At 43.3% G+C, this 27,210-nt stretch overlaps 1 protein-coding gene and 1 long non-coding RNA gene across 5 annotated transcripts in view; one reads left to right on the forward strand and one right to left on the reverse strand.

The window, feature by feature from the left end:
* The window catches only part of PLCB1 (phospholipase C beta 1), a 479,313-nt gene that overhangs the window by 170,427 nt on the left and 281,676 nt on the right, over window positions 1–27,210 (reverse strand). For all 3 annotated transcript variants that reach the window (XM_083495891.1, XM_083495892.1, XM_083495893.1), the window contains 5 exons: window positions 24,698–24,777; window positions 19,261–19,314; window positions 17,099–17,174; window positions 11,757–11,857; window positions 9,089–9,255 (listed from right to left, as the gene is read on the reverse strand). In XM_083495891.1, coding sequence (XP_083352017.1) covers window positions 9,089–9,255; window positions 11,757–11,857; window positions 17,099–17,174; window positions 19,261–19,314; window positions 24,698–24,777 — 478 coding nt within the window. The remainder of the gene's footprint in view (window positions 1–9,088; window positions 9,256–11,756; window positions 11,858–17,098; window positions 17,175–19,260; window positions 19,315–24,697; window positions 24,778–27,210) is intronic.
* LOC310703551 lies at window positions 12,436–17,090 on the forward strand. 2 transcript variants are annotated; one of them, XR_014524246.1, is made up of 3 exons: window positions 12,436–12,607; window positions 12,738–12,941; window positions 16,703–17,090. It is a non-coding gene; the product is annotated as an uncharacterized lncRNA (long non-coding RNA). The 2 variants fall into 2 exon arrangements; XR_014524247.1 differs by lacking the exon at window positions 16,703–17,090 and adding an exon at window positions 13,765–13,828.

The following is a 27,210-nucleotide window of genomic DNA, read 5'->3' on the forward strand; positions in this document are numbered from 1 at the left end:
TACACCTGTTAGCTAAAAAGCACATGTTAAGACAGGAATGGGGAAACCTGTGGTCCTCTAGATGTTGTTGGACTTCATATCCCATCAGCCTCAGACAGCATGGATAATGGTCAGAAATTATGGAGAGCCACAGGATCCCCCAATATCCTCTAGTTTTCTGCAAATACTTCCAGTCTCCTGCCTCTCTCCCAATACTTAAGGTAAAGGGACCCCTGACCATTAGGTCCAGTCGTGACCAACTCTGGGGTTGCGGTGATCATCTCGCTTTATTGGCCGAGGGAGCCGGCATACAGAATGTACAGAATGTGGCCAGAATGACTAAGCCGCTTCTGGCAAACCAGAGCAGTGAATGGAAACGCCATTTACCTTCCTGCCAGAGCGGTACCTATTTATCTACTTGCACTTTGACGTGCTTTCGAACTGCTAGGTGGGCAGGAGCTGGGACCAAGCAACGGGAGCTCACACTGTTGCAGGGATTCGAACTGCCGACCTTCTGATCGGCAAGTCCTAGGCTCTGTGGTTTAACCCACAGTGCCACCAGCGTCCCAATACTTAGCACCTTGCTAATTGCATTACATGCTCAGGGAAATGTTTATAGATGTCTCTTCAAAGTACCCACTACCTAGTTTGTATTATACTGACCTAATGCAATTTAAATCAAGGTCAAGAATCTCTGGCTCTTGGTCTCAATGCAGCTCTTGATGCCTTTGAATGGAGTCTGTACCTTCCCTTCCTTGATTTAATACCCTGCACAGCAAGTATCAATTAGGCTTAGGATAAGGTCTTGTTCATAGGAATGGGACTTTTGTTTGATAAGACAAGTTACAACATGGGAGGAGTTACAGCTGGGGAGGGAAGCATTAATCCTTCTTTTCCCATGTGTTGCCACCCCTGATATATCTCTTCCCCCCACCCATATACAGCACTTAAAGGTAAAGGGACCCCTGACTATTAGGTCCAGTCGCGGACGACTCTGGGGTTGTGGCGCTCATCTCGCTTTATTGGCCGAGGGAGCCGGTGTACAGCTTCCAGGTCATGTGGCCAGCATGACTAAGCCTCTTCTCGAGAACTAGAGCAGTGCACAGAAATGCCATTTACCTTCCCACTGAAGTGGTACCTATTTATCTACTTGCACTTGCTTTCAAACTGCTAGGTGGGCAGGAACTGGGACCGAGCAATGGGAGCTCACCCTGTCACGGGGATTCGAACTGTCGACCTTTTGATCGGCAAGCCCTAGGCTCTGTGGTTTAGACCACAGCGCCACCCGCGTCCCTTAAGCATTTAGGCTTAAGGAAAGGTTACCAAATGTGTGAATATGTGTGCTGCCTTTTTTTGGGGGGGGGGGAGGCAAACAGAAAGAGAGAAAGGCAAAGAGGCAAAGAGAGAGAAAGCAAAAGGGAAAGAAAGAAAATGTGTGGCTTCAACTCTGTCCATTACCAGTTCCTGTCCTGCTCACGTCTGATATGCAGCTCTCAATAGGGATGCACAAAGGAGGTGACATTTCTTATTTTATTCTCAGGGATATTTCCAAGCTATTAAAAAATTATTAGGTAGGTTGGACGTATATCTGCAAAAGCAGTTATGTGTTTTTCATGAGGGAAGAGTTATCCAAGTCATTCTGCTTGCTGGGGTTTCTGCTAATGCTGATCCTGGCAGTAGTGCCCATTATTGCCCATTCAGAGGTGTGCGTGTGTGCAAAAACACACACACCTGTATAGTTTTGTTTTATGGAAGATGAACACATCATCCCTTTCTTTAAAAGAAAAGGCATTTGTAGATGAATGGGAAAGTTACTTTCATTGCATATGGTTCCCTGTTTAAAGCACATAACTTAAAAAAGTGGTCAAGAGCTCTGCTTGCCATTTTTTAAAAAAGATAATAATAATAATAATAATAATAATAATAATAGGAAACAATAATTCAAGCCCATGTTGAGCAGGAGGATAAACTAAGCTCCAAGGTCCTTCCCAGGTCTAGAGTTTAAAGTGCTGCATCCCAAGAACAGAAACTGACCCTGAAACAGTGAATAAAGACTATTAATCAGAAATCTAGCACCTGCACTCATCAGGAAGCAATACAATGATCTGAACCTGCACACAGGAAGTAGTTAATTAAAGACACAGGAAACCTCAGTTGTGCTTTGCCTGTCTACATTATGCAGGTTGGGCTGCAATTTACATTTTATTACAGCAAATAAATAAAAATCATATCTGAAAACACAAAGAAGGATAGTGGAACATAATGACACCAGGGACTTTTACGTCACAGCACCTTCATCCCAGTATATATCATATGAATGGAGAGTTTGTTCCCATCATGGAAAGCTGTACGGTCTACATATGGCTCCCCAGAAAGCAATCCAACATGAAAACAAGGGATTGCTTATAAGATGGGACTGCCCTCTTAGAAAAGCCTGATCACATCAGCTAGCCATTGCAGATGCCAAATCGCTCCTTCTACCTCGCTTTTGTCCTTTTTAGGCCCATGGCTTTGCTGGCTCTGCAGATAAACATCTAGTGAATGTTCTGCGAAGACATTTTCAGCTTCCTTTGCCGTGGGCTCTGCCTCTTGCAAAATGTGCTTCCGTCAGTGCCCTTGTTACCACGAAGCATGACTTATGAGGGATGTGGTTTATGTCAGATGCTATATTTAAAAGTGCACTGTACTATTAAGGTGTCTTCAAAGTGGAAAAGCGGGGCCCTCCCTGCTTTGTACTAGCTCCTGCCTCTATGTTCTCTGTTGCCTAGGAGACAGACCCATCAAGTTGTACGCAGCAGACTTTGACAGGCGCTTCTACACTCTTTAGCAAACATAGATTTAAAACAGTGAGGCCAATCTGTCTAAAAATTGACAGGTGGTAAGATGCTTCTTAAATCAAGGCTGAGATGTTATGGTTCTGTTTATGTGTGGTGGTAATCCTGATCCCCTACGTTGGAGGCAAGTTTCTGTTTTTAAACAATGCTTGCACGCTCGGAGGCGAAAACATTCTTCCTTCCCTCAGTGCACAACAAATCCTACATCTTGTTGTAGATATATATTCAATCATTTCTTAAAAAACAAAATGCTCCACTCTGATTTGAACATGTGATGTCTGAAACAAAATTTCTCTCAAAATATTTTGGGTCACATAACTTTTTTGTGGTTTGTTTTTTGTTTCGTTTTTTGAGGGAGGGATTCATGACTGTCCCCTAGATTTGTATTCACCGAAGCTGAACTTCTTCAATGCAAAGTCTGGTGAAATTCCAGTGCAGGGCTGGGGAAGGAATCCCAGTAATGGAGACAGCAGTGCTTGTCTTTTTAAAAAAAGAAATAAATCAAGTTTTCGGCATATACAATCAGAACGAAAACCATAAATGTGCCTACAAACTCCCTTTTAGGTGCCAGGGTTTATGCTGGGTGTTGAGAAAGTATACGCAGTATATCTCTGCAATATACAAAATCACAAGGATGTCATCACTTGGCCATAGACAGGTAGCATTGTGACCCGTAGTGTGATGAGCTGCTGGGCTGTTAGGCAGGTAGGTAACTCAGGTGAGGAGAGAAGGAGGTATCTGGAGGACAGAGATGCAGGCTCAAGAAATGTGAAGAGCAGAGAACCAGAGGCCAGGTGAGCAGCCTAGGCAAGCTGCGGAGGTTTGGTGAAATCTGGGAAGGTGGGAGTGTTGGCAAGCTGTAAATACATTGTATGTGGGGCTGCCTTTGAAGATGGCTTGGAAACTACAAGTGGTGCAGAATTTGGCGGCCAGATTGCCGACCAGTGAAAGATGATCTGATCTGAACATATAAACCCAATTCTAGAACACCTACCGATTACTTTCTAGATTCGATTTCAAAATGCTAGTTTTGACCTAGGAAGCCTCAGGACCCCAAGACCTCAAGGACCCCCAATCTTACTGATAACTTCCCTAGTTACCTTAGGATCTAAGGCAGGCATAGGCAAACTCGGCCCTCCAGATGTTTTGGGACTACAACTCCCATCATCTCTAGCTAACAGGACCAGTGGTCAGGGATGATGGGAGTTGTAGTCCCAAAACATCTGGAGGGCCGAGTTTGCCTATGCCTAATCTAAGGCAATGCAGATTTATCCATGTATCATCAAATGTGTATTTATTTGTATGCTAGTTTTGGGAAGTGTTTTAACTATGAAATCTATTATAATAAATTTAGCAAAGCAGCCACCATATGGCCACAAAGAAGGGCTACATCTAAGTAGGCATAGGGAGAGTGGCATCCTCAGTCAGAGGCGACTTCTGCTTTTCTCTTCCATGGCACTGCCACCTGTACATGCCATGCCTTCTGTTCCCTTGTGCATCCCTTTGGTCTTTGCCAAAAATGCCCTTCTTGGGGTTGTAGTGATGTTAGGAAATCTTAGTTAGACAAACTTTGGTCAAGCGGAGGAAAAGCATTGTGGGGGAACCAAAGACCAGAAGAATTATGGGGAATGTGTATTTGTTACTTTAAACGGTAGACTAATTGTGAATAAGTTATCTCATGCATCTGCAGGAAGGCTGCTGGGTGACCTTGGGCCAGTCACACTTCTCTGAAGTCTCTCAGCCCCACTCACCTCACAGAGTGTTTGTTGTGGGGGAGGAAGGGAAAAGGAGATTGTTAGCCGCTTTGAGACTCCTGAAGGGGAGTGAAAGGCGGGATATCAAATCCAAACTCTTCTTCTTCTTCTTCTTCTTCTTTCCCGTTATTTGTGGGTTTTAACACCTGATATCTAAGATGCTGTCTTTATGTGAATGGGGCTATCAAACCTTATTACAAAAAGGAAGGAGAATCTGGTGGGGGGGGGGATTGGGAGGAACCCTTTCATGCCAAGGTCTTGAGAACAAATAAGCTTCAGCTGTCACAAGTTGAATTATCTCCCTACTAGGTGACCATTGTTAATTTTAAAATTAATCAGAAGAACTGATTAGTCCTTGGGTCCGATTACACGTGGGTTCTCAAGGATAAAATCGTTTGGAATGGAGCCTGCAAGCGCAGCATCTGCCCGGCTTACCAACATGCTGGCAGTCGCCATTCATATATGTGTTCTTTGTGATGTTAGAATTCCTGGCTGTTATCTTGGAAAGTGGATTCAGCCGAGAACTTTTGAACTATCCTAAGTCTTCTTTTGTTCTCGTTTGTGAGTATGTTTAGCTAGCGATGTTAAACAATGTTTTTATTTTCATGTTTGAACCCTGTAAGAGATGTGCCTACGTTTAAGTATGATTAATCTTGTTTTTTTAAAATAAATCTTGGGAAAGGATTTTTCCTGTTTTGTTCTGTGTGCCTTCTGTGGGGGAAGTATAAATCCAAAGCCTGACCACTTAGCCGCATACCAGACCTGTTGAATTTCTGTCTGCAATTGTGGTAAAGCAATGAGGGGTGGGCCAGCCGGTAACACTGAAGAGTAATCTTCTTCCTTGGGTTACTCTCCTGGGCTATCCCCGGACAAGGGAGTGGTGGCAGCATTTACCGTTTTGTTGTGTTTTGTCCTGACAATAAAGCTTCTGCACACCCCTCTCCCTTCTAGCCGGGTCCTGCCGGAATTGGAGGACAGGTGGAAGAGGTGGGGGCGTGTGCAAAGAATGCTACAGGGGTGCTGTCAGTTGCATGCCAAGGCCCCATGACCCCATCGCTCCCTTGGTGATGAATTGCCAGACAAGACAGCAACATATACCGGTAGTTTGGGTTCAAATGGGCCAAAACGGATTACAGATGGCAATGGTTTGGCCTAGGCAATGGGTGAAGCCATTTATTCCACTCCAGCCTGATGAAAAGCTGAGAAGGAAGGCTGGGGCAGGCCTCAATTTATTGTCCCCGGGAGCAGACCCAAGCATGCCCATTGGCCACCTGGGACCACTCTCTGAGGAATTCCCATAACAAAGCCTGCCTGCCACTGGCCAATCCGCAGGCAGGCCTGCATTACTTCCCAGTTAGCCGCCAGATCTCAGGTGTGGCCGTTGCCAGGTCGCAACACCACCTGACCTGTAAAGGTCAGCAGACTTCAACTAACTCTCCTTCTTCCATCTCTCTTCCCAGGGTCTGCTTTGTTCTCACCTCAAACCTTGGTCTCTGGTGACCATACAGACAAATATGGAAACATTGCTTAGACACAAGCTAACCTGGGCAGCTGTGTAGGGAGGTAGCTAAAACCTGAAGTGCAGTTTTTTGTGTGTCAGTCCTGAGCATAGGAATCGTGCAGAGAAATGTGAGGAAAATGGATTGGTGTAGCGGTGGGTGTCATCACAAAGGCTCTGAAAGTCTTGTGGCATTATGTGTGCGCGCACATGCACATAATTGTCTGCAACTGTACTCCCACCCACATCTACTGGCGACAAGACAGTCTTGTCATAAAATGGAAAATGGCGGCAATGGTTGCATGCAGACTGTCTTTTTGAAAACTTTTTTTTAAAGGCAAATTTATGGCAAACAAGCCAGCTGCTTTCTGAATGCTCCTGTATACTTTTTTCTTTATATTTTCCAGATTTATATTTTGCTAGTTGAGTGCAGATGTGCTGCTGTTTAATTTGTATGCGGGCAATATGAGTGTGAAGGTAGTGCCTTGCATACATTTGTGTCTACGCTCAAACTGTGGATTACATTTGTAAGCGACTATTCCCAGAAAATAAATAAATCAAGAAGTGGTTCTGGTGGGAGAAATACTGTCCATATTAAATGTGTTACGCAGACCAGACAAGAACTGAGATGCTACTGGGGCTTTTCTCCAATTGCTGAATGAGAGGTGACAGGATCGTAATTGCTTTTTCTTATTAAACGTATCACTGACAGTTTGCATTTCTCTTATGACTTTCATCTCTGCTTTCTTTAAAAAAACAAAGAAAAAAGCACTCCAGAAAACAACTTGGATGATTTAAGGAAAATTCAATGTATTTAAATAAGAGCTCAAATATAGGGCGTGTGTGTGAAATGGCCATTTGATGTAAGAAAATGTCAGCTTTAGAGAAGAAATCTCTGGGATGTATGCAGCTGCACTGCACTGAAGGAACAGAGAGAAGAATCAGTACCTATATGCTCTCCAGATCATTATAAGCATACAAACACCCCACTCATAACAGGCCCCCTACCCCTCAGACAATACTCAGGCCACAACAAGATGTCTGTGACAGGGTGGAGGGAGAGACAAAATGTTGAGGCACTCTGGTTCTAGGTCGTGTATTTCTTGATGGCATCCTGATCCCACAATTCCACTAATATATTGCCCATTATGCAAAACTAGACTTGGAGGGACTAGGACATGAATGAGAGAGGGCAGGCATTCTCTCTCTAGAATAGGCTACAGGTAGTGCATCAGCCAAAATAGGTAAACGCCCTTGGCTGTTACCACCTAATCATCCAGGAGAATCCTCATGTTGCAAGACTGGGGTTTTTTTTTTTGGGGGGGGTAGTAGTAGTAGTAGTAGTTAACAGATAAACTATGCACAAGTGGATTACAACCATGTAAAAATAGTAAGTCTGAAGATGCTCAAAATTCAGTGCATTCAAGGTGGTACAGCAGTAACCACAATTTATCATCTATGGGTTGAATCCAACAATATCTCTCTCTGTCCTCTATCTGCCCCTTAAATTCCCCCCTCCAAAAAAAAAGAATTTGCTCTGGAAGGTTGGGGGTATCAGCAGAGTAAATTTGAAGTGGGCAGATCTAGGGGACATACAGAGATAGGAGAAGAAGTAGAAGTACCATTGCAGAGGCAAAAGCTGTTCCACTCAGAAAAGAACTTGGTTGGATATAATCTTATATATTGCAGGGCTACACTTCTTGTATTGACTCTGAAAGTCAACACATGCACTGTCATCCACACAATGCAGTTGAATATCTATACAGTTTCCAGTATGTGAGAACACGTGTGTGAACGGCCCTAAAAAAACTCATTTACATAAGGATCAAAATTTTTTAGAATTTCATATTATTATTGAACAGCCACTTTTACAATTAACTATATTTCATAACATGATGTTTAACAAATGTCTACCTTTTAAAAACACAACAGCATATTTGCATGCCTTTTTCGCAATTTTACAAAGCTGAATAAAATATGTCCAGTTTCTGGTAAATATTTCCCAAAGCCACACATATTTAGCTCTATAATCAACTAATTCTTGATCAAGACAGTCTCAAAGGTCAAGGGCATGAATAACCCCCAGAATTAGCCTACTGAACGGACTTCAAAGTCACATTATGATGAACCTTCCTTGTGCAAAATCATTTCAGCTTGCCAGACAAGACAATCCTCCTCCTCCTCCCACTGTTCTCCCTACCCCACCCCAAGCAAATTATGGGCAGGGGGAACAGAGGGTGGAAAGCCTCATTGCACAAGTGAAAATCCTTGTGCAAGGCTTCCGCAGGATTCAACTAATGGGTGCTATGTCACTAACTCCACATTGAAGTATTATTATTATTATTATTATTATTATTATTATTATTATTATTATTATTATTTGTCCCTTATAGCTCTCAAATATTGTACTGGTATGACTGTGAAATGCTTGAATGAGGATGAAGCAAGAAGTCTCAATAAATATAACATGGTCTCCAGGCTGTTGCAATGCTTATCTGAACAGAACTGAAGAGTATATCTTGGCCAAAAGCCCAGCTTTGCTAGTAACATCACTAAAGAATTTCCCAAAAGCATCTTTCCCGATTATGACAGAATGCGCATCTATCCATTCTGAAGTCCACTTAGCATAAACACCTTATCAGCGCACGAAATGCTGTGCTGCTTCCACCACTGGCATTATCAAGCAGTAAATTATTTTGCTCCGGTTCAGTGTTTTCTTATGGCTTTCATTTTACTTTGCAAATTTCAAATTCAAGTAAATGATTATTGTCCTGGTGATTACGTTTGCACACCCTGAATTATCTACCCTACGAAATGAAGAGCAGCAGGAAAACTAGCCCACCCCCACCCTTCACAGAAGTTCCAAAGAAAGTGTTTAAATGTTAACTACTTCAGGGCTGTCAAATCTTCAGTCATCCAGCCAGAAATATGATTAAATTTGAACCAGTGTGTCTCTCTCTGTTGCAATTTGTTCATTGTTTGAAATCTGCAGCCGAATATTGAAGATAATGAAAATGACTGACCTTTCTTAGCCAGACTATTATTGGGTTCATATTTCTCAATCAGTTGCTGAACCTGTTCCTGCTTCAAGGGTGGATAAAGAATTTCATTTAACCGTGGGTCTCGTTGCTTCAAGTTTATAAATTCCATCATCTGGTCAACAGTAAGATACGCTCTGCCTTTGGCGCCGCTGTAAAAAATTGAAATGGAAAAAAGGAAAAGGAAAGGAAGATTACCAAGTGCATTATTTTCCCCCACTGCCATTTTGCAATATTCCTCCTGAAATTATCAGGTTTCAGCTAAACACCCATGAAACATGTTATTTCATTAATAGGTGTGCATTAAGAAATCAATTAGTAGATGGACAACCCACTTGAGCTCCAACCCCCAACCCATGCATTAAGATCAGAAGTAAAACAGAACATAGGCCAAGGGTTAACTTTCATTGCTCTTCTGACTCCAGCCTTAAAGACAGAAGACATGAAGAGAGGTGGGATGAGGGACCACTGTGATGAGCCTTAGCAGTACCAAGGCAGCTGATCTCACAACTGCCATCACTTCCCAAATCCACAGATGTGACCAAAGCAGTAACTGCTCGCTGGACCCTCCTATTTCACCTGGAAAATAAGCACCCACAAGCCCAAGTGAAGCAGCACTGGAAAGGGCTGGAGCTGGTTGACCATACCTGAAGCTTTATTGAAGCACTGAAGGGCCAGTTGCTCTTGAAAGAGCACCAGAAACAGAAGACTCCCACACCTGGTCCGAACATTTCATCCCGAGAGCCAAATTTACATCTGGCACCAGCACTTGACATACAGCTTGACGCTACATGCATCGCTCGATCTAGCACAGTCTTCCAGGCTGATGTTTACTATTTTATCCAGGTTTATACAAGCTTGCTCAGCTAAATGTGTCGCAAGTGTGGCAGATAATTTACACATAAAGGTAAAGGGACCCCTGACCATTAGGTCCAGTCGTGACCGACTCTGGGGTTGCGGTGCTCATCTCGCTTTATTGGCCGAGAGAGCCGGCGTACAGCTTCCGGGTCATGTGGCCAGCATGACTAAGCCGCTTCTGGCAAACCAGAGCAGCAGACGGAAATGCTGTTTACCTTACCGCTGCAGCGATACCTATTTATCCACTTGCACTGGTGTGCTTTCGAACTGCTAGGTTGGCAGAAGCAGGGACAGAGCAACGGGAGCTCACCCCGTCACGGGGATTCCAACCGCCGACCTTCTGATCAGCAAGTCCTAGGCCTGTGTGGTTTAACCCACAGCGCCACCCGCGTCCCTTATTTTACACATAAATATATGTAAAAAGAGATGCCAAGTACAGGCGAAGACACTTTTAAAAATATGAGAATTTGGTCATCTATAAGCTCCAGCCCTTTGGTAAATTGAGCATTTGCTGATATGCAGTGATGCTTCCCTGTTGCTTGGCCAGCATCAACTGGGATAATTTGCCTGAGGACTGAAGTGTCCTCATATTGACATCCATTTCCTCCACTTGACCCTGTCTCTCTCCCTGTGTGTGATTCATCCTAGCACATCAAGAGCAAGGCACTCCACAAATCACACAGAACAGCTACCCCCACAGGTTTATGCCTGCAGGCTAAACTCAGATTTGCATTAGGATGATGGAACATCCCAGCAGTGCACATCAGGTCTCTGCATCCCATGGTTAAGTGGTGGGAAGGAAGAGTGCTTTAGAAGCAGTATCAACATGCTGTTGGGAAAAGAAGATTGCAGCTGTCCTGGATTCCACCGAGAGGAAGGGCAGGAAATAAATGGAATAAATAATAACGACCATATTTTTCGCTCTATAGGACGCACTTTTCCCCCTCCAAAAATGAAGGGGAAATGTGTGTGCATCCTATGGAGCGAATGCAGGCTTTCGCTGAAGCATGGAGAGTGAGAGGGGTCGGTGCGCGCCGACCCCTCTCGCTCTCCAGGCTTCAGGCAGCTATCCACAAGCCTTCGGAGCGCTCCAAAGGCTTGCGGATAGCAGCCTGCAGCCTGAAGCCCGGGGAGCACAGTGCCAACTCCCGCTGCGCTCCCCGGGCTTCAGGCAGCTATCCGCAAGCCTTCGGAGCCCGGCGGGAGTTCCCACTGGGCTCCAAAGGCTTGCGGATAGCAGCCTGTTCTAGGGGCTGGGGTCGGGGGAAGCTCGGGCTTCCCCTGCCCCAGCCCCGCGGCTAAAAACGAAGCCAAGACAGCGAGCGGGATCCATCCCGCTCGCTGTCTTGGCTTCTTTGCTTTTTGGGGCTGGGCGGGGAAATAATTTTTTTCTTTATCCCCCCCCCCTAAAAACTAGTTGCGCCCTACGGTCCGGTGCGCCCTATGGAGCGAAAAATATGGTAACAACAGAAATAACAGCAAGCAGAGGCACTTTTGCAATACAAGGACTTTGATAACCTAAAGAAATTCATGGAAGGAAAGTTTCCTCTCTTCTCCTCCCTGCAGCAACTTTCCCAAGCCTCATTGCTCATGAGAGCTCAGGATCCTCCAGAGAGGGGGGCTTGTTGTGGTCTTCTTGTGTGTGTGTGGTTTTTTTTTTTTTTTTTTTTTTGCTCACTGGGCCGGCGTGTGTGCATGATTCTGGGGCTGGCAGAACACGCCCTTTGCCACTGGGAGCAAAAATAAACAATAAATGAGCAGAAAACAAAATGTGAAGGTTTCCGTAATTCCTTACAGCTCTTGGAAGATGTGGTCGATTTCAGGTCGAGGACAAAAGTTGCTCAGAAATTCTCTGTATATTTCAGGAGTGAAGTCTTCTTGATGAATTGACTCATTCTGCAAATGGTAATTCAAAGAAAATAGGTAAAACTGAGTTGCTCAGACTGAATGACACCATCACTAGGTCTTTACATCAGTACAACACCAGAGAAGGTACTGACCCTGATAATTTTGCCTGCTAGTACACTTTTCCAGTGCTTCATTGAGTGTTTGCATATGTGGGCAGAGCTACTCCATATCCTTCTTCTATGCAGACGGTCCCTTTATCCATTCCTTCCCAACTTCTACATATCACCCATCTTCTACCCCATGAAAAAACTGTACTTGCAGCAATCACAATTTTTCGATTGACTTGCCTAAGATCCAGGACAAAGCGCTGCCTTTCAGAAATCCCCCCAGACATCAATTCCGCCTTTGGAATCCTGCTAATGTCCAGGAAAATCTGGATGTATTATATCTAACACTCAATTTCTCTGCTTCGAGTGGCGTCATTTGACGTATGTGTGTATATGATTTGTTCTTAGCTCTGTTTTATCTTGTCAACCTTGGGGGTATTTAAACCTTTAATTCTTCCTTGGTTATGGAAGGTGACTAGAAAACCACTTGAGAACTATTAAACACTGAAGATTAAATAACGTTTGCTGTAGTCTATTGCATAGCTTCTTTAAAATGATGCAAACAGCACAATAAAGAAGCAGGAATTGTTGTTGTTTTTTTATAAAAAAAGTTCAATACACAAACACAGGGAGTTGGATGGCGCTTTGTTTACATTATTATGAGTGGTCCACAACAAATAACAAAGCCAAAGTAAATATAAATGGTGCCGATCAGATGTACAAAAGTGTTCTGTAAATCAGAAACAAGTCTATTTTGTTTAAATATTGCAGACACTGACAGAGAAAATCACTGCCATTATTTATTCTGCTTTTTCATACAGTTGCCAAGGAAACCGGAAGTGCCTATTGAGGGGCTTGCTGTTAGTTTTCCTTTTTATTCTTTTCCTCTTCTTCTTCCTCCTCCTCCCTCCCTCCCTCTCCAGAAATACTTTCCCTGCAGCTTCTCAGTTTCTGGAGTGGTGATGATAGGAAAATCCACCAAACTCTTCTGGAAACCACTTGAATCCACCTGTCTCCATACCCAGGTTAGATTGCCACAATATGCTATATGCTGGGTTGCTGATGAAGGATGTTTAGAAACTTCAAGTGGTTCAGAATACAGCTGAAAAGCTTCTAACCAACAGAAGCAGGAATGAGCACACCTCACCAGCTCTTAACAAACTCCACTGGCTAACCATTTGTTTCTCAGGACAGTTCCGAACTGATTTTTGATCTACACCACTCCAAACAATCAGGGATGGAGGCATCTGTCAGAGATGATGTTTCTACAATCGACAGATCCTGCACAGAGCCAGAGATTGGGCCAGATGACCTCCAAAATCTCTAGCAGCTCTATGATTCTAGTGGAAAGATTTCCTTCTCTCATAATGAACACACCCAGCTTTAAAATTTGACTTGGGAACCCACCTCCCTTGCATCCACCCACCTGACACCTTCAGATGTGACATGGTTGGCTACAACGACAGGCAGAGCCTCCTCATTGGCAGGACTCCCTCCCCATAATAGTTTGGTGGGTTTGGGGGGAAACAGGGAAATGGTTCACTTAGGCATTTCATGCCACTTTGGGAAACTTTTTGATTGCATTTTGCTTCAGCTTTTAACCTGCTGTGGTTGCACTTGTGTATATTTTAGTATTTTTGTTTTCCTGTGGTGTATATTAAAAGGGGTCCACGATGCTGAGTCCACAGACATGCACTTTGGTGCCCACCAAAGTCCTCCATCCCCTCTCTTTTAAACGGAGGGATTTGTGTGTGTGTGTTGGTTTTTTTAACTTGGGTGGTACTAGGCTGGCTGCAAAGCAAAGTGCAGCGACTGAGCCACACCACACTCTTCCCTTACTTTCCTCAGGGTCCCATGTGAGACCCTGAGGCATTCTGGAAAGGAAAGGAAAGGAAAGGAAAAAGGAAAGGAAAAAAAGAAAGGAAAAAGGAAAGGAAAATAAAAATAAGAGAGGCATTGGTTCTGCCTGGTAAATTTGAGGAATGAGGGAAAGATCAAGTGTCTGTGTGGTGTTTTGTGCATTTATTTTTTTGCGGGTGTGTGTGTGTGTGTGTGTGTGTGTGTGCGTGGCCTGTTCTGGGGGTTGCTGTCTGCTTTTGGGGGAGGGTTTAGCTTGTCTGTAGCCTTTCCCTGTTGCCTTTTCAGGAGGGTAGTGGGCAGATGGGGACCCCTGAGTGTCAGCAATTATTCATCTGTGAAACAGGTATTTTGTGATGCCCACAACAATCTCTTAGGTTGGGGACCTCTGATTTAAAGTAAGGTGCTAAGTGACCTCTACGGCAATAGATTAACATGGCAAGACAGAAACCTATTGAATACATTTGACAAAATAGAGTTAAATGTTCCCCTATTTAAATGTTACCCCATTTCTGTTGTTGACCTACCCCATACAATTATGTAGCTCATGGCTTAATTTCTAAATCCATTTTCCTATCTATAAAACAAAGAACTGAGTGCCCTGATTTTCTTTCTTAGTTCTCACAAACTATACAACCACAATTAGCAGCTGAAAAAGCTTCTCTAGTGAGAAGCCAGTTTAAACATCAATTATATATTGCTTATTTATTACTCTCTGGTTCCCAGAGGGCAACTTCTTCTCTTCATACAGCTTATTAATTCTTCCCCCTACTTGCTCCCCTACCTTTTACAGCCGTTGATGGGGACAGCACTGTCTTTTCCCTGGGACATGCACTGCTTCAAAGAGTCTATAAATGACACTGCAAAGTATGATGCTTATAAAACAACTACTTCTTAAACCATTACTGCTATATTAATTTGTTTTTCAGTCATGAGCATAAAGTCACTAATAAGTGTAAAGCCACTTCAAATATAAATTGTGGGCTTTGTGATGAAAATGGGTGCATGGTTGGTTGTGTTTATATCTTGTCTGTCTGCCAAGGCACCCAAAGGCACTTTACAATTTTTAAAAAAACTAAAACAAACACATGAGATCTGCTGAACTTACATTCTGCAGGATTAATCCAACAAATTGCTCAACTGCTCTGTGAGTTTCATAAAGCCATGTTGCCCCCCCCCCTCCCCGTTTAGCAGTCACCATCTGTACAAAGAGACTTATGTTGGCAAGGGAGTATACTCCCTGCTGCCTTTTTGCCCATGCTTCCTAGTTCCTTCCTATCCAGAAGATGGTCACGAGGGATGGAAAGTTGGGAAGCCTAAGCTTTCTCTGTGTTGGCCCCACAGCTCTGGAACTCTCTATCAGTGGCTCTCCAGAAGGCTATTACATTTCAGTCACTCTAGATTTATCAACATGATAAAGTGTAAAACAAGATAAAACTACTTCAATCCCCTGCAACTCAGAAAGTCATCAGTAAAGCACACTCTACCTATGATATTATTGTGAGGGGGGTTTTGTGTGTGGTTAGGCTGTAATGCTTGGGGACCCTTCTAATTCTTGGAATAGTCAGGCTAGCTTCTTGATGAGCTGATAGCCTGGGTGATGGGCCACTAAGGGAAGAAAGGAAGGGGCTCTGTGCAAGGTAGCAAATGGGCAGGCTTCCTCCTTGAATTCGCTGGTAAGCAGAAAAACACAAGCCCAGAGTTGAGAGTTGAGTGGTGTAAGCTAGAAACTAGAAGTGGAAAAGAAGCAAGCTGAAGCCTCAGAGAGAAAGAGTGATGCCTGATTTCTGTTGGAATTCAAGGCTGTAGCTATGGGAGAAGCAAGACCTTCTTGTATCATTAATACTGTGAACCCCTGCATTGTAGGCTCAGGTTGTATATATGTGTAAATAAACCATATATCATAAAGACACCACTGTCTCCCCTGTGCCTCATTCTGAAGAAAACATGAACCCTGGGTAAGCTCCTGGAACCCCACAAATTGTGCAGCACTCGGATATTGAAGTGGCATGCAAAAATATAAAACTTTGTAAAATGTTGTTGTTATAATTGGCCCCATGAAGGTCTTCATGGCCTTCTCGAGACTATCTCCTCCATCCTTCACTTCCCTCTGGGTCAGCCCTCTGGTCTGGGGATGCACACTCTTCCTGCATCCCATAGCCTCCCTCCTGCTGCACTTCCTGCAGTGCTGAACCAGGGATGTGTGGTGAGATGCATGTGGTCCATCAGATTCAGGAGACTGTACCTGTGAGGGTCTGGGCTCTGGCCCTATAGGCTCTGATGGTCTGGGTGGTTCTTTAAGGATTCAGGTGCAATGACTCCCCTTTCTGGCACACCTGCAACCTCTGACTCCATGTTCTGACCCCAGAAATTAAGACACCTAAGCCCAATGACTGCAATGTCCACATCACTGATTTTCATTTGCCTGACCACTTTTACACCGAAGGGTCTAATGAGTCTATGGATAGCTAACTGGATTTCTGTTGTTTCAAAATCATTTGGCAATGTTTCAAAAATGCTCTGAATGTCAACATTGTGGAAACTTGCTAATATTCAAGAGAGTGCCTCTTGTTGCATGATATGCATATTTTGCTTTCCTGAGTGGGATGCAGCTTCAGGGCAAGCTGGCTCTGTACCAGCAATATATATCCAATTTAAATGAAAAGGCTTCCCTGAAGAACATAACATTTTTGTACTGAAACATGTGGTGCTTTACACCAAGCTAAAAAAAATAATAATGTTCTTTTCTCCACGTTTTCCAGCTAGGAAGTAAATTCAAAGGAGAATATTCAGATACATATTCATACTTCTCGTTTTGCATCAACCTAAGTTTGCTTATGGGAGCATGTCCCATTGAAAACAGAAAGTCTTTTGAGTGAGCACGTTTAGGATTGCACAGCTGTAGCAACTCCCTCTTGTGTCTCAAGAGAAGAAGTCTTTTCAGCTGCTTTGTGGAAGCTTCAAAAAGGAGGACTTCCCATCTTGTTTAGGCACATGACATGATATTCAATCTCGCTGAATACATTTCCCTGGGATATCTAATTCTCTTGCCAATGTTTTGACATCTTTTGTAACCTAAGACTGTTCAGTGTAATGGCAGCCAGTATCTAGCAAGAGCATGCGAGCTGGACGCACAGAGGAAGGGAAAGATCTGCCAAGTCATTTCTGAATGCTGGAGTGGCCGTCATGTACCAAGGGGCCCAAATACAAGCCAGCTGACATTTGAAAAGTCAGTGCTAAATCTGACAGCGGATTGGTTGGATGGCACAACAGTGGAGAACAAGCCAACATTTCATATCAGAACTGGGGAGGTTTTATTGCTTACCCTGGCAGACGGAAGACTACAGGCTTCCAGTGCAGTCTCAACGCGCTTTCTGTCTGAGGAGAACAAGCGATAAATGCTGCAAAGTAGAAAAGAAACAAAAGGAGTAAAGATCTGCACTACCTGCCCACCCCAGTCCTGAATATTGCCCTATAAAGCTCTAACATCAGCTGAAATGCCCAATAAAGGATATATTTAATACCTGTAAGTTTGCATCTTGAAAGAGATGTCTTTCAGGTAAATTTAAGGCACAGGACTGAAATTCTGATTGAAACATTTCACCCATTTTTAGTTTTGTTTATCTATATTATCTTTGAAAAGATGTCTGAGACCAAACTCCGACTTTTGGAAAAGTTGGTTTCAGAATAATGAAACCAACACAATCAGGGACATTTGAGAGTTTTCTCACTAATGCTCCAAAACTACCCCTCTTTTTTGTTGTTGTTGTAAAAACAGGTAAAAACAAAGGGACTTTCAGATACATAACACCCAAAAGAATTAGAGACTATCATTACTGCAGCACAGACATGATCCATTTCATTTTAATGGGCCTGTGTTGGATAATATTAATAAGAACAACAATCTATGGCCTTTGTGTGTGGAGTGTTTTTGTTTGTTATTGTGGGTTTTTTGTGCTTTTGTAAACTGCTCTGTGATCTTCAGATGAAAAGTGGAATAGAAATTTTTAATGATGATGGTGGTTGTCTGGTTTCAGGAAGGTTGAAGAGCTGCCCTTCTCCCATGTGAAACAGCCTAATTGCTGAGGCTTCTCTCAATACAATCTGCTCAGTGGCATGTGGATTTCTGATTGAATATCATGGCGAATTCCACAAGCCTCTTCTCTGTCAAGTAATTTAGGACCAATTTAAACACAGCCCCAAGTTGACCATTAAGGATATGTTTGACAGGGACAACTTCAGACAACTTAAGCTCACTCATATGAATCTGTAGCACTAAGCACCTTTATGTCAGATTCAGACTTTACAATTTTTGCCCCAAGTTGACCATTAAGGATATGTTTGACAGGGACAACTTCAGACAACTTCAGCTCACTCGTCTGAATCTGTAGCACCAAGCACCTTTATGTCAGATTCAGACCTTACAATTTTAGATGTGCACACATCTTAAAAAAAACACAAACCTAGCTTTGTACATGTAACACACAATAAATGTTCGTCACCCTGGGTCCCTTTGGGAGGAAGGATGGGGTAGAAATGTATTGATGACGATGACAATAATGATGGAAGAGGCACTTGGAGCATATTCACCCAGGAACTTCCTGCACATTCAGATCAGCACTTATGTCCTTCCAGATAAATGGTGTTGAGCTAGAGAACACATCTCATGCCACATCTCCAGTAATGTTTGCAGAGCATACTGTGTCGTTGCAAACTTTATCAGCCACTTGGATGCAAACCTAGGGAATTATTAGGTTGGCAATGGCCAAACAAAATTCATATACGGTGGTACCTTGGTTTAGAACCATAATTTGTTCCGGAGGTCCATTTGTAAACCCAAACAGGTTGTAACCCAAGGCACGCTTTCGCTAATGGGGCCTCCAAATTTTTTTTGTTCATAATCTAAAATAAATTGGTTGTAATCCCCAAAAAAGGTTGCAAACCGGGACACGCACTTCTGGGTTTGATGTGTTTGTAATCCAAAATGTATGCAAACCAAGACATATGCAAACCAAGGTACCATTGTATAGGATGCAAAAGTAACCCTGAACACCTTTCCATTCCAGGTAGTTAACCCCTGAATCAGAGACTTTGCATTCCTGGAGGTGACCAAACTGTGCCTGGGCTTTACCCCTTCAGACTACAGGTGGCTGACATGACTGAACGTGTCTCCATGCAAACATTTTCCCAACAGGCAGAAGCTTAGTTTTCTTCCTGATATGCTAGATTGTTTGTTTTCTTTATTTCAGGAAAGGGGGATTTATTTTGTGTGGAGAAACATCCACCTTCAATGGTATAGCCTTCACACACTTTAACCACGGCATCAAGAAGATCTGTATCAGAGTGAGGGCACTGTAGAATGAATTATCATAGCTTGCTTCTGTTTTTAAATGCCACACAGGGTAATAAGTTCAAGCCAGTCTATCAAATATAATGGCATGAAAAGCTTCTACAAAAGGAGGCACTCTGTAAGAGACCACAACTTACTTCTTCAAAGGGATCCGCCCCTCCGTAGTGACTTGCAATTTAAGTTTGGTATATCTAGAAAGAAAGAAAAAGTGCTTATATATATATATAAATCATTACAACCACAGAAGTAGAACTCTGCTTTGTTTTCCACAGCACTGACCACAAAATAACCCTGAACTTTGTTCTTTTGTAAAAGAAAATTATAATCTCCCAAGCCTTTCTATTTCCAAGAAAAGCTTAATGTCTTGAAACCTCAAGCAAGTTTATCTTTATTTACAACGACATCTCTAAGTACAGATTTTGAGAGCGATCTAAAGTCCCTTGAGGAAGCTAAATCTAAGATGGACCTTTGCCAAAAAGAACTTGTTTTATAGTATTTTTTCAAATTATACACAGAGCACATTTAAGACTAATGGCTCAGAATGAGGCATGAGGATGAACGCTTTGCAGGTCTTCTAGCTCTCTGTGGCAAAATTTTGCTGGAGTGAGTCACCAGTTGGTGGCTCATTTTCTCAGTCACATCGGAGCTACTTATCTGCGATCAGCTCCCATGCAGTTGGAAGAACGCAGTTGGCAGGGGCCAACCATATGGGAATTGGTATTGTGGTGTGTGTGTGTGTGCGCACGCACGCATACAGATTCTTGGGAAAGATCCATGCCATTAGCTCCCACTCTCATAGTTTGGTCATCAGTGGTGATGTTGTTGTTGTTGTTTAGTCGTTTAGCCATGTCCGACTCTTCATGACCCCATGGACCAGAGCACGCCAGGCACTCCTGTCTTCCACTGCCTCCCACAGTTTGGTCAAACTCATGCTGGTAGCTTTGAGAACACTATCCAACCATCTCGTTGTCTGCCATCCCCTTCTCCTTGTGCCCTCCATCCTTCCCAACATCAGGGTCTTTTCCAGGGAGTCTTCTCTTCTCATGAGGTGGCCAAAGTATTGGAGCCTCAGCTTCATGATCTGTCCTTCCAGTGAGCACTCAGGGCTGATTTCCTTAAGAATAGATAGGTTTGATCTTCTTGCAGTCCATGGGACTCTCAAGAGTCTCCTCCAGCACCATAATTCAAAAGCATCAATTCTTCGGCGATCAGCCTTCTTTATGGTCCAGCTCTCACTTCCATACATCACTACTGGGAAAATCATAGCTTTTACTATACAGACCTTTGTTGGCAAGGTGATGTCTCTGCTTTTTAAGATGGTAAGTAGTTCATCAGCGGTAAGTAGTTCCTATATGCATCTCATATAACACCTATGTGGACAGTATAGTTTGGGCAGAGAATGACGGAGAGCTGTAGGCAAGCATTAAGTGCACACATGCTTCCTGGAATGCAAGACGTTGCCAACACTTCATTATCACAAGGGTCTCATGTGACCAGCTGCTGCGGCTATATGCCTTTTGCACGTGAGATATCCCCATTAATGGCTTATCATCTAAGCCTTTTGATTGTGTGTATCTGACCTCCAGAGCAAGACTATATATGTGGTGTTAATGTCACCTCCAATTCCTAAGACAGAAGCAGGGCCAGTCCAAGAGATTTTGGAACCTGAGGCAAACCACAAAATGCCCCACACCGTGGAAGAAGGGGTGAGTGAAAGAGCCATATCTGGAACAAGGGGGAAAGAAAGAACTACAATGGGATAACAAGGGGGACTGATCAAATCAACCTAACCTGACGGTTGAAGTGGGAATCAAAGGAGGGAAAGGGGGCCACTCTGAATCATACCAGGTGGGTGCAGACCCCAGGAGACCCCAGAGGGAAGCCCCCACCATTTCCTCCCTAGGGATGGGAGGAGACCAGCAGTGCATCCTATTCGCCGAGAGGCTGCTATAGAGGCAGCATTGGGTGGGTGGGGGGCTGCTGGGGAGGTAGTGGCAGCAGCAACAGCAGGTGATGCATTACTTGGGAGGCTGGAGCTGCTGCCTCTGTAGATACTGTTGCCCGAGGCCATCGCCTCAACTTGCCTCATGGGTGGACCGGCTCTGGACAAAAGAGGCCAACATCTTCAGGAAGAATTAGTGGCTCCGTGATAGAACTTTGCATGCCAAAGGTCCCAGGATCAATCCTGGGCTTCTCCAGGGAGGGCTGGGAGAGACCCCTGCCTGAAATCCTGGACAGCTACCTCTGGTCTGTGTATACAATCCTGAACTGCATGGACCAGGGGCCTGACTTGGGATACTTGCTCTATGGAGCATCTATATAACAGCCTGTTCCTAACACTTTCCATCATGCACTAAGGCAAGCTGCCATGGTTTGGAGGAACGTCGGGGATAAGAAGGGGCCAATATCTTTTTTTGCACTTGACTACCTCTCAGTCCAGGCTGTTTTAGGAGTGGGGAAAAGGGGGGGGGGCAATCAGCCAATGGTGCAAACAGGATTAGAAGCTGTGCATCCTTACTGGATGTGAAGTCCCTAACCTCAAGCTCCCGGAAGAACAAAACTCCCTTACACATCATATGCAGACTGGAGAGAGTGGGCCAGCGACCAAATAAAACTTGTCCTTTTTTGGGGCAGTGAATGCTGCGACTAATCCAAGTCAAACCATCAAGCAGTTTGACAGACACTTAGCAACAGGGACACCTAGATTTTCCTAGTGAACGTATAGGCTCGATTGCCACCTCCTCTGCTCTTTGTTTTGCTAGGATAGTCTGCAACCACTCTTATAGTCCAGTAGATTTTTCTCAAAGCATTATCTGCACTATGAGAAGTAAGCATTTGGAACCTGGTGGTGGATTTGGCACAAAAAGTGGTCAGAGAAAGGGTTAAAACACACACACACACACACTTTTCTCTGTTGACTTCCTTTCAGCTTCTGCCCACCTCACAGTTAAGGCATCAATATAATATAATCGTGTGTAACATGTAGTTTAACTGCTAGTTTTCAATATAATTCAGCCCTTCTCTGAGCACAACAAAAATCAGCACTACGGCTTTGGATAAACTTGGATTTATTTAGGCATTTCCTTTTAAGGTGGAGGGGGGAAAGCACTACTATTTTTGTCCCAGGATATTCTCATCAACACCCTTTGTACTTTTGTTCCAAAGCACTCTGAATCAACACATTGCACCTACAAACGTCAGATAAATAGATTTACAGTTTTCCTCCACTGAGCAAAAGCACATGGGCCATTAAGAAGGGGAAGTGGAAATCTTGTATCGCTTTATTGTTTAACTAATAATAGATAGCACAGTGAAAATGCCAAAGGAGATCAGTCTGCAACTCTTTTATAGCACCAGATGGCAGTGCCAAGGTCTTAGGGTGTGCCTTCTGCACGCAGCAGGAAGACTCCAATGACTCTTAAGTCTACCACATTGCCTGCACACATGAAAATTTATCTGCATAGAGATCTGGTCCCTGTCATTCATGCTGTGGCGACAGCCAGATTTGAACTCTATAGCACAGGCCACTTCCATCCATGCTGACCATTATAAGAACCTTGTAACATTAAGAACTGGGTTCTCAGGTGAGAACTACCTGTACACCTTTGTCACTAGCCCTGACTTACCGCTCAGAAATGTATGCCGAATATACGTTTCCTGACAACACTAAGTACGAAAGAGCAGTTTTGCTGGCACGTTTTATCATTTTACCAACCAAGATTTTAGAAGGTAGATCTGTGAAAAGATAGGTTCTGCTCTTGCGGGAAAAACTCTCTCATGTGTTCTTCTATTGCAGATTTTTATCAAGGACTTAGAAAACACACAAGTTATCCCCTTATGAGGCAGCTTGCTGGTTGATCCTTAGAGACCCTTTTGAGTATCTTCCTTGAGAGGTCTAATAAATCCGTTTCCATACATGAATATATCTGCATGTTGTCGTATCTCTCAGCCCTGCTGTTATGGTTTGTTCCTAACTTGTGACCTTTAATAATTATTAATTGGTTCTATTGAGGTGACAATTTTGTATTACTTCATATTTTAAACTTAGTTTAATAGTCAGTCAACTGTACCAAATCCTTGATTGTTTTCCTCTTCAGCTCCATTTCTTTTTTTCTTTTCGTGTTACTCCAAACTATATTCCTGAAGGTCCTCCCCTTTTTTTGCCAAAAGAACCAGAATCAAAGAACAAGGTGCCTGTGATCACATTTTGAGCCTAGGAATTAGCTTTCAATACAAGATTTGAACTCAATTCATAATGTTTTAGCACAAAAGTCCCCTCCTGGGTAGCTTTCTTCATTTCCACCGTGTAGGTGGGAAAAGTCCATTTGCTGTTGCAACGGATAATTGGATGTCAGAAAACTGTTGCTGATCTACTGCAAATCTCCCAGATATCTACCAGCAGATCCTGATCTACCTTGTGCTCACCTATGGTTAAGAGAAACCAGCCAGGATTGCTAAACTAGAGTTTGAAGCTAGCTTGTTTTCCGAACCCATCATTAAAGACTAACCACCATTTATCCAGATTCGGGCAACAAGTAACTGTGGTTAGCTGAAAATAGAAATAAATGGTTCAAATTCCTTCCTCACAGCTGTGCTGGAGGAGAGAAAGATGAGAGCATCAACCTGAGGCTTGTTGCTCTTTGTGCATTCGACCATTCTGTTGAAAATAAAAGCCAAAGAGCATTTTGTGCTGACACTTGAATGGAAGAACACCTAAAATGGAGCCAAGAGGCTTTCTTCTCACCCCACAAAGCCCTTGCTAATTTATTCACCGATACACCCTGAAAAGAAAGTAATTTGCTTTCATGAAATTACGTTAGCACCTGGCATGAAACAGAAAGCTCAGTTTAGTCGTGGATGGAAAATATATAACCTGTTTAAATGCAAATACGGTAACTTTGGCTTGCAGATCTCCACAAAATGGTTGCTGCGTTACTCGGATGCAATCCTCAACAAAGCATGTCCAAACACAGTTGAGCACCACAAACGTGGTGGAGTCACTGACAGGAAACAAGTGCCAATTTAAACCAAAATAAAGCCATGACAGTGTCTTTTTTCTTAGCGCTATCTAGAAAGGGTTCAAATAAAAATTTCTTGTCTTGCTTTCAGCTTCAGGGGCCTACCTCTAGCTGAGATAGCAGAGCTATGTTTGGTTGCTCCACTCAAGACTGCAAACTGGGACTCATCATGCTAACATTATTTTTTTAAAAAAGCTTTGCATATTAATAAAACAAAACCTTGAGTGTCGGGGGGGGGGGGAAGACAGACCAGCACCTTTCTCCCTAATACGCTAGCTTTTTAGATGACAGGGATGATCACAATGAGGATGATTTTCACACAGAAGAACGTTCCATCATGCGAGCTCCACTAGCTATCTGAAGTGGTACAGGGATAACATGTTTATCACCTGGGAGAGAACTGGGCCAGTGGGAAAGAGGAAAAGGAATGTTTATAGAAGCAGCTGCCTGTGATTGCAGAAAACAATTGCTAGCAATCATTCTCACAAAGAAAAAGGAAGCTGACACACAACGAAGAGTAGAAACATCCTCCACAGCTCAGTGCTTTGTCACTTACGCTTTTTCCAGAAAAGCTTCCCTTGACATGTTCTGTGCCAGCAGGTTTGACGCCAGACTGAAGATTTCCTCCGACCATTCCTAAACAGACAGAAAGGAATTGCCACTTACGTTCAATTTATTTCTATTTTTTAATTTGCAAATTGAATTTCTACACACCCCCCCTTCATCCAAAGATCACGAGGCTGTTTACAATAGCAAGCACAGGACAGAGGAGCAATCCATCAGGACTTGAGTTCCAAGAAAACTGACAATAGGACATACACACCTGATAGCCAAACCCCCTTTTCAAGGTGAAAAATTGCAGGATGCTGTCCCTGGGGAGGCTCACCTGGTGGCTTATACATCCCTTTAGCCCCCAGGCAAAAACATTCCTCTTCTCCCAGATCCTTGGCTATTTAAACAATCTACAGCCCTTTGAACTGTGCATGCAGGGGTAATGTTTTTATTTGTTACTATGGCATGTGCCCTTGTGTTTTTATATTGAAAACTGCCCTGTGATCCTTGGATGAAGGGTGGTATAGAAAGTTAGTCAATTAATCAATAATAAAAATCACTCGGGCCAGTAGAAAGGTGTTCAGAACAGGCATCAACAGATACAGATTTACTTATAGTTTATGTGAATGGATGAGGAGGTAATGTTGGTTGACGCTGCTGCGGCTCAGAAAAGCAAAGTTTCAGCAACAATCATAATTAGTATTTATACAGTATTTTTGTATGTCCAGAATGCTTCACATACATTATCATAGAACCTTTGGAACAACACTGTAAGGAAGGTTCAGTATTATCCCATTATTCTAGATGGAAGCAGTATAGGGAGGCTTGCCTAAGACTACCTTGTGAGACCATGGCAGAGACAACATCTTAATTGAGGACTTCCTAATACATAACTCTTGGTCACTACAGGGCGCTAGATCTCTTTCAACATGATTATTTTTCTGCTAAACAACTAAGCTGAAACTACCGTCAAACATGTTCTGGAATGAACCAAATGATAACTTCTTAACACTGGTACCTCGGGTTAAGAACTTAATTCGTTCTGGAGGTCCGTTCTTAACCTGAAACTGTACTTAACCTGAAGCACCACTTTAGCTAATGGGGCCTCCCGCTGCCGCCATGCCACTGCTGCACAATTTCTGTTCTCATCCTGAAGCAAAGTTCTTAACCTGAGGTACTATTTCTGGGTTAGCGGAGTCTGTAATCTGAAGCGTCTGTAACCTGAAGCGTCTGTAACCCAAGGTACCACTGTATACATAAAATACAACACACTTATTTCCATTAGAACTTCTTTCTGCAGAATGAACCAGATGTATTTCAGTATGGATTTTAAACATACCTAAAGCAAGCATACACCTGTCCTATACTGAATGTGGAGGCAGTGGAATGAGCTCCCTTTCACTACCGCTACTCCCTTTGCCTGATAGAAATATATTTCAAGAACTGATTTTATGGCACAAACATTAATAATGTTTGAAACCCCCCCCCCCAAGCTGCATGCACAAGAAAGCAACATGTTCAGGGCTTAGCAGTAAGTTGATGATTTGAATCCCTTAAGAGAGTGGGGAAAACAACACGAACTAATCGGGGATTTTTCAAAACCTGGAACTAACAGAACGGACAGGGTTTTGCCTTGGAGAAACAACAGTTCACTACACTTGGCGACTGTGGCATAAAAAGTCACATGTAAAAAATCCCTTTGAAGCAAAGGCGATCATATGATCAAATTAAAGGTTCCCACGCTCTGGGAGACGCAGTTGAACTGGACCGATCACCTTTCCACATGTAACATATTCTGCTTCTGCCTCTTACCCCTATTCCCACATCTCTGCTGACAGTTTGGAAGATCTCTCTGTCATCCAACCTTGAAGTCTTGCAGTTATCCTTCATGCGTCTTCACTTCCTCCTGCATACCGTCTCACAAATATCATCTTGCCAGCTTGTCATTCCCTTCCTTGAAACCCGCATCAAAGCCTAATTTATAGCAAAGCTCAAAAGGCAACCAAAGTAAATTCCTTTTCAATCTCCTTGTCATGGAAGCCCCTTTCTCCAGTCAACCGTGCATTTTGAAACTCCAGTACTGCCAAAAAATCCATCACCAACCTGACCAATATTTCACATTTCAGGCCAAATACTGCTTAACTACTCTTCTTTCATTGCCCTCTTCTTCTTTTTAATCATCCCTTTCAGGACACGTTGGATGACTCAAATCTCATTGCAGGATCTTTGTGACAGTTTAAGAAGGGGCTGCAGATGCTCTATTTTGTAGTTCTCATTTTCAGGCAGCTGCTGTACACTCTCCTCCTTTAACCTTAGTTATTTTAATTTACGTACACCTGCACATTGAGTGTTAACAATGGAGAGCTGTCAGAATTTCCCGGCCATTCTGCACATTATTTATCAACCCAGAATTGAATTTCTGGTTTGGAAAAGCATGGACCTTGTAATAAGGCTGTTTGCCCTTATGCTTACCCACTCCTTCAGAGGGCAACACTCCCTCTGAAGGAACAGGTATTT

This window comes from Podarcis liolepis (genome assembly GCF_965112155.1).
Source record: "Podarcis liolepis genome assembly, chromosome: 3".
NCBI classification, from domain to species: Eukaryota; Metazoa; Chordata; class Lepidosauria; order Squamata; family Lacertidae; genus Podarcis; species Podarcis liolepis.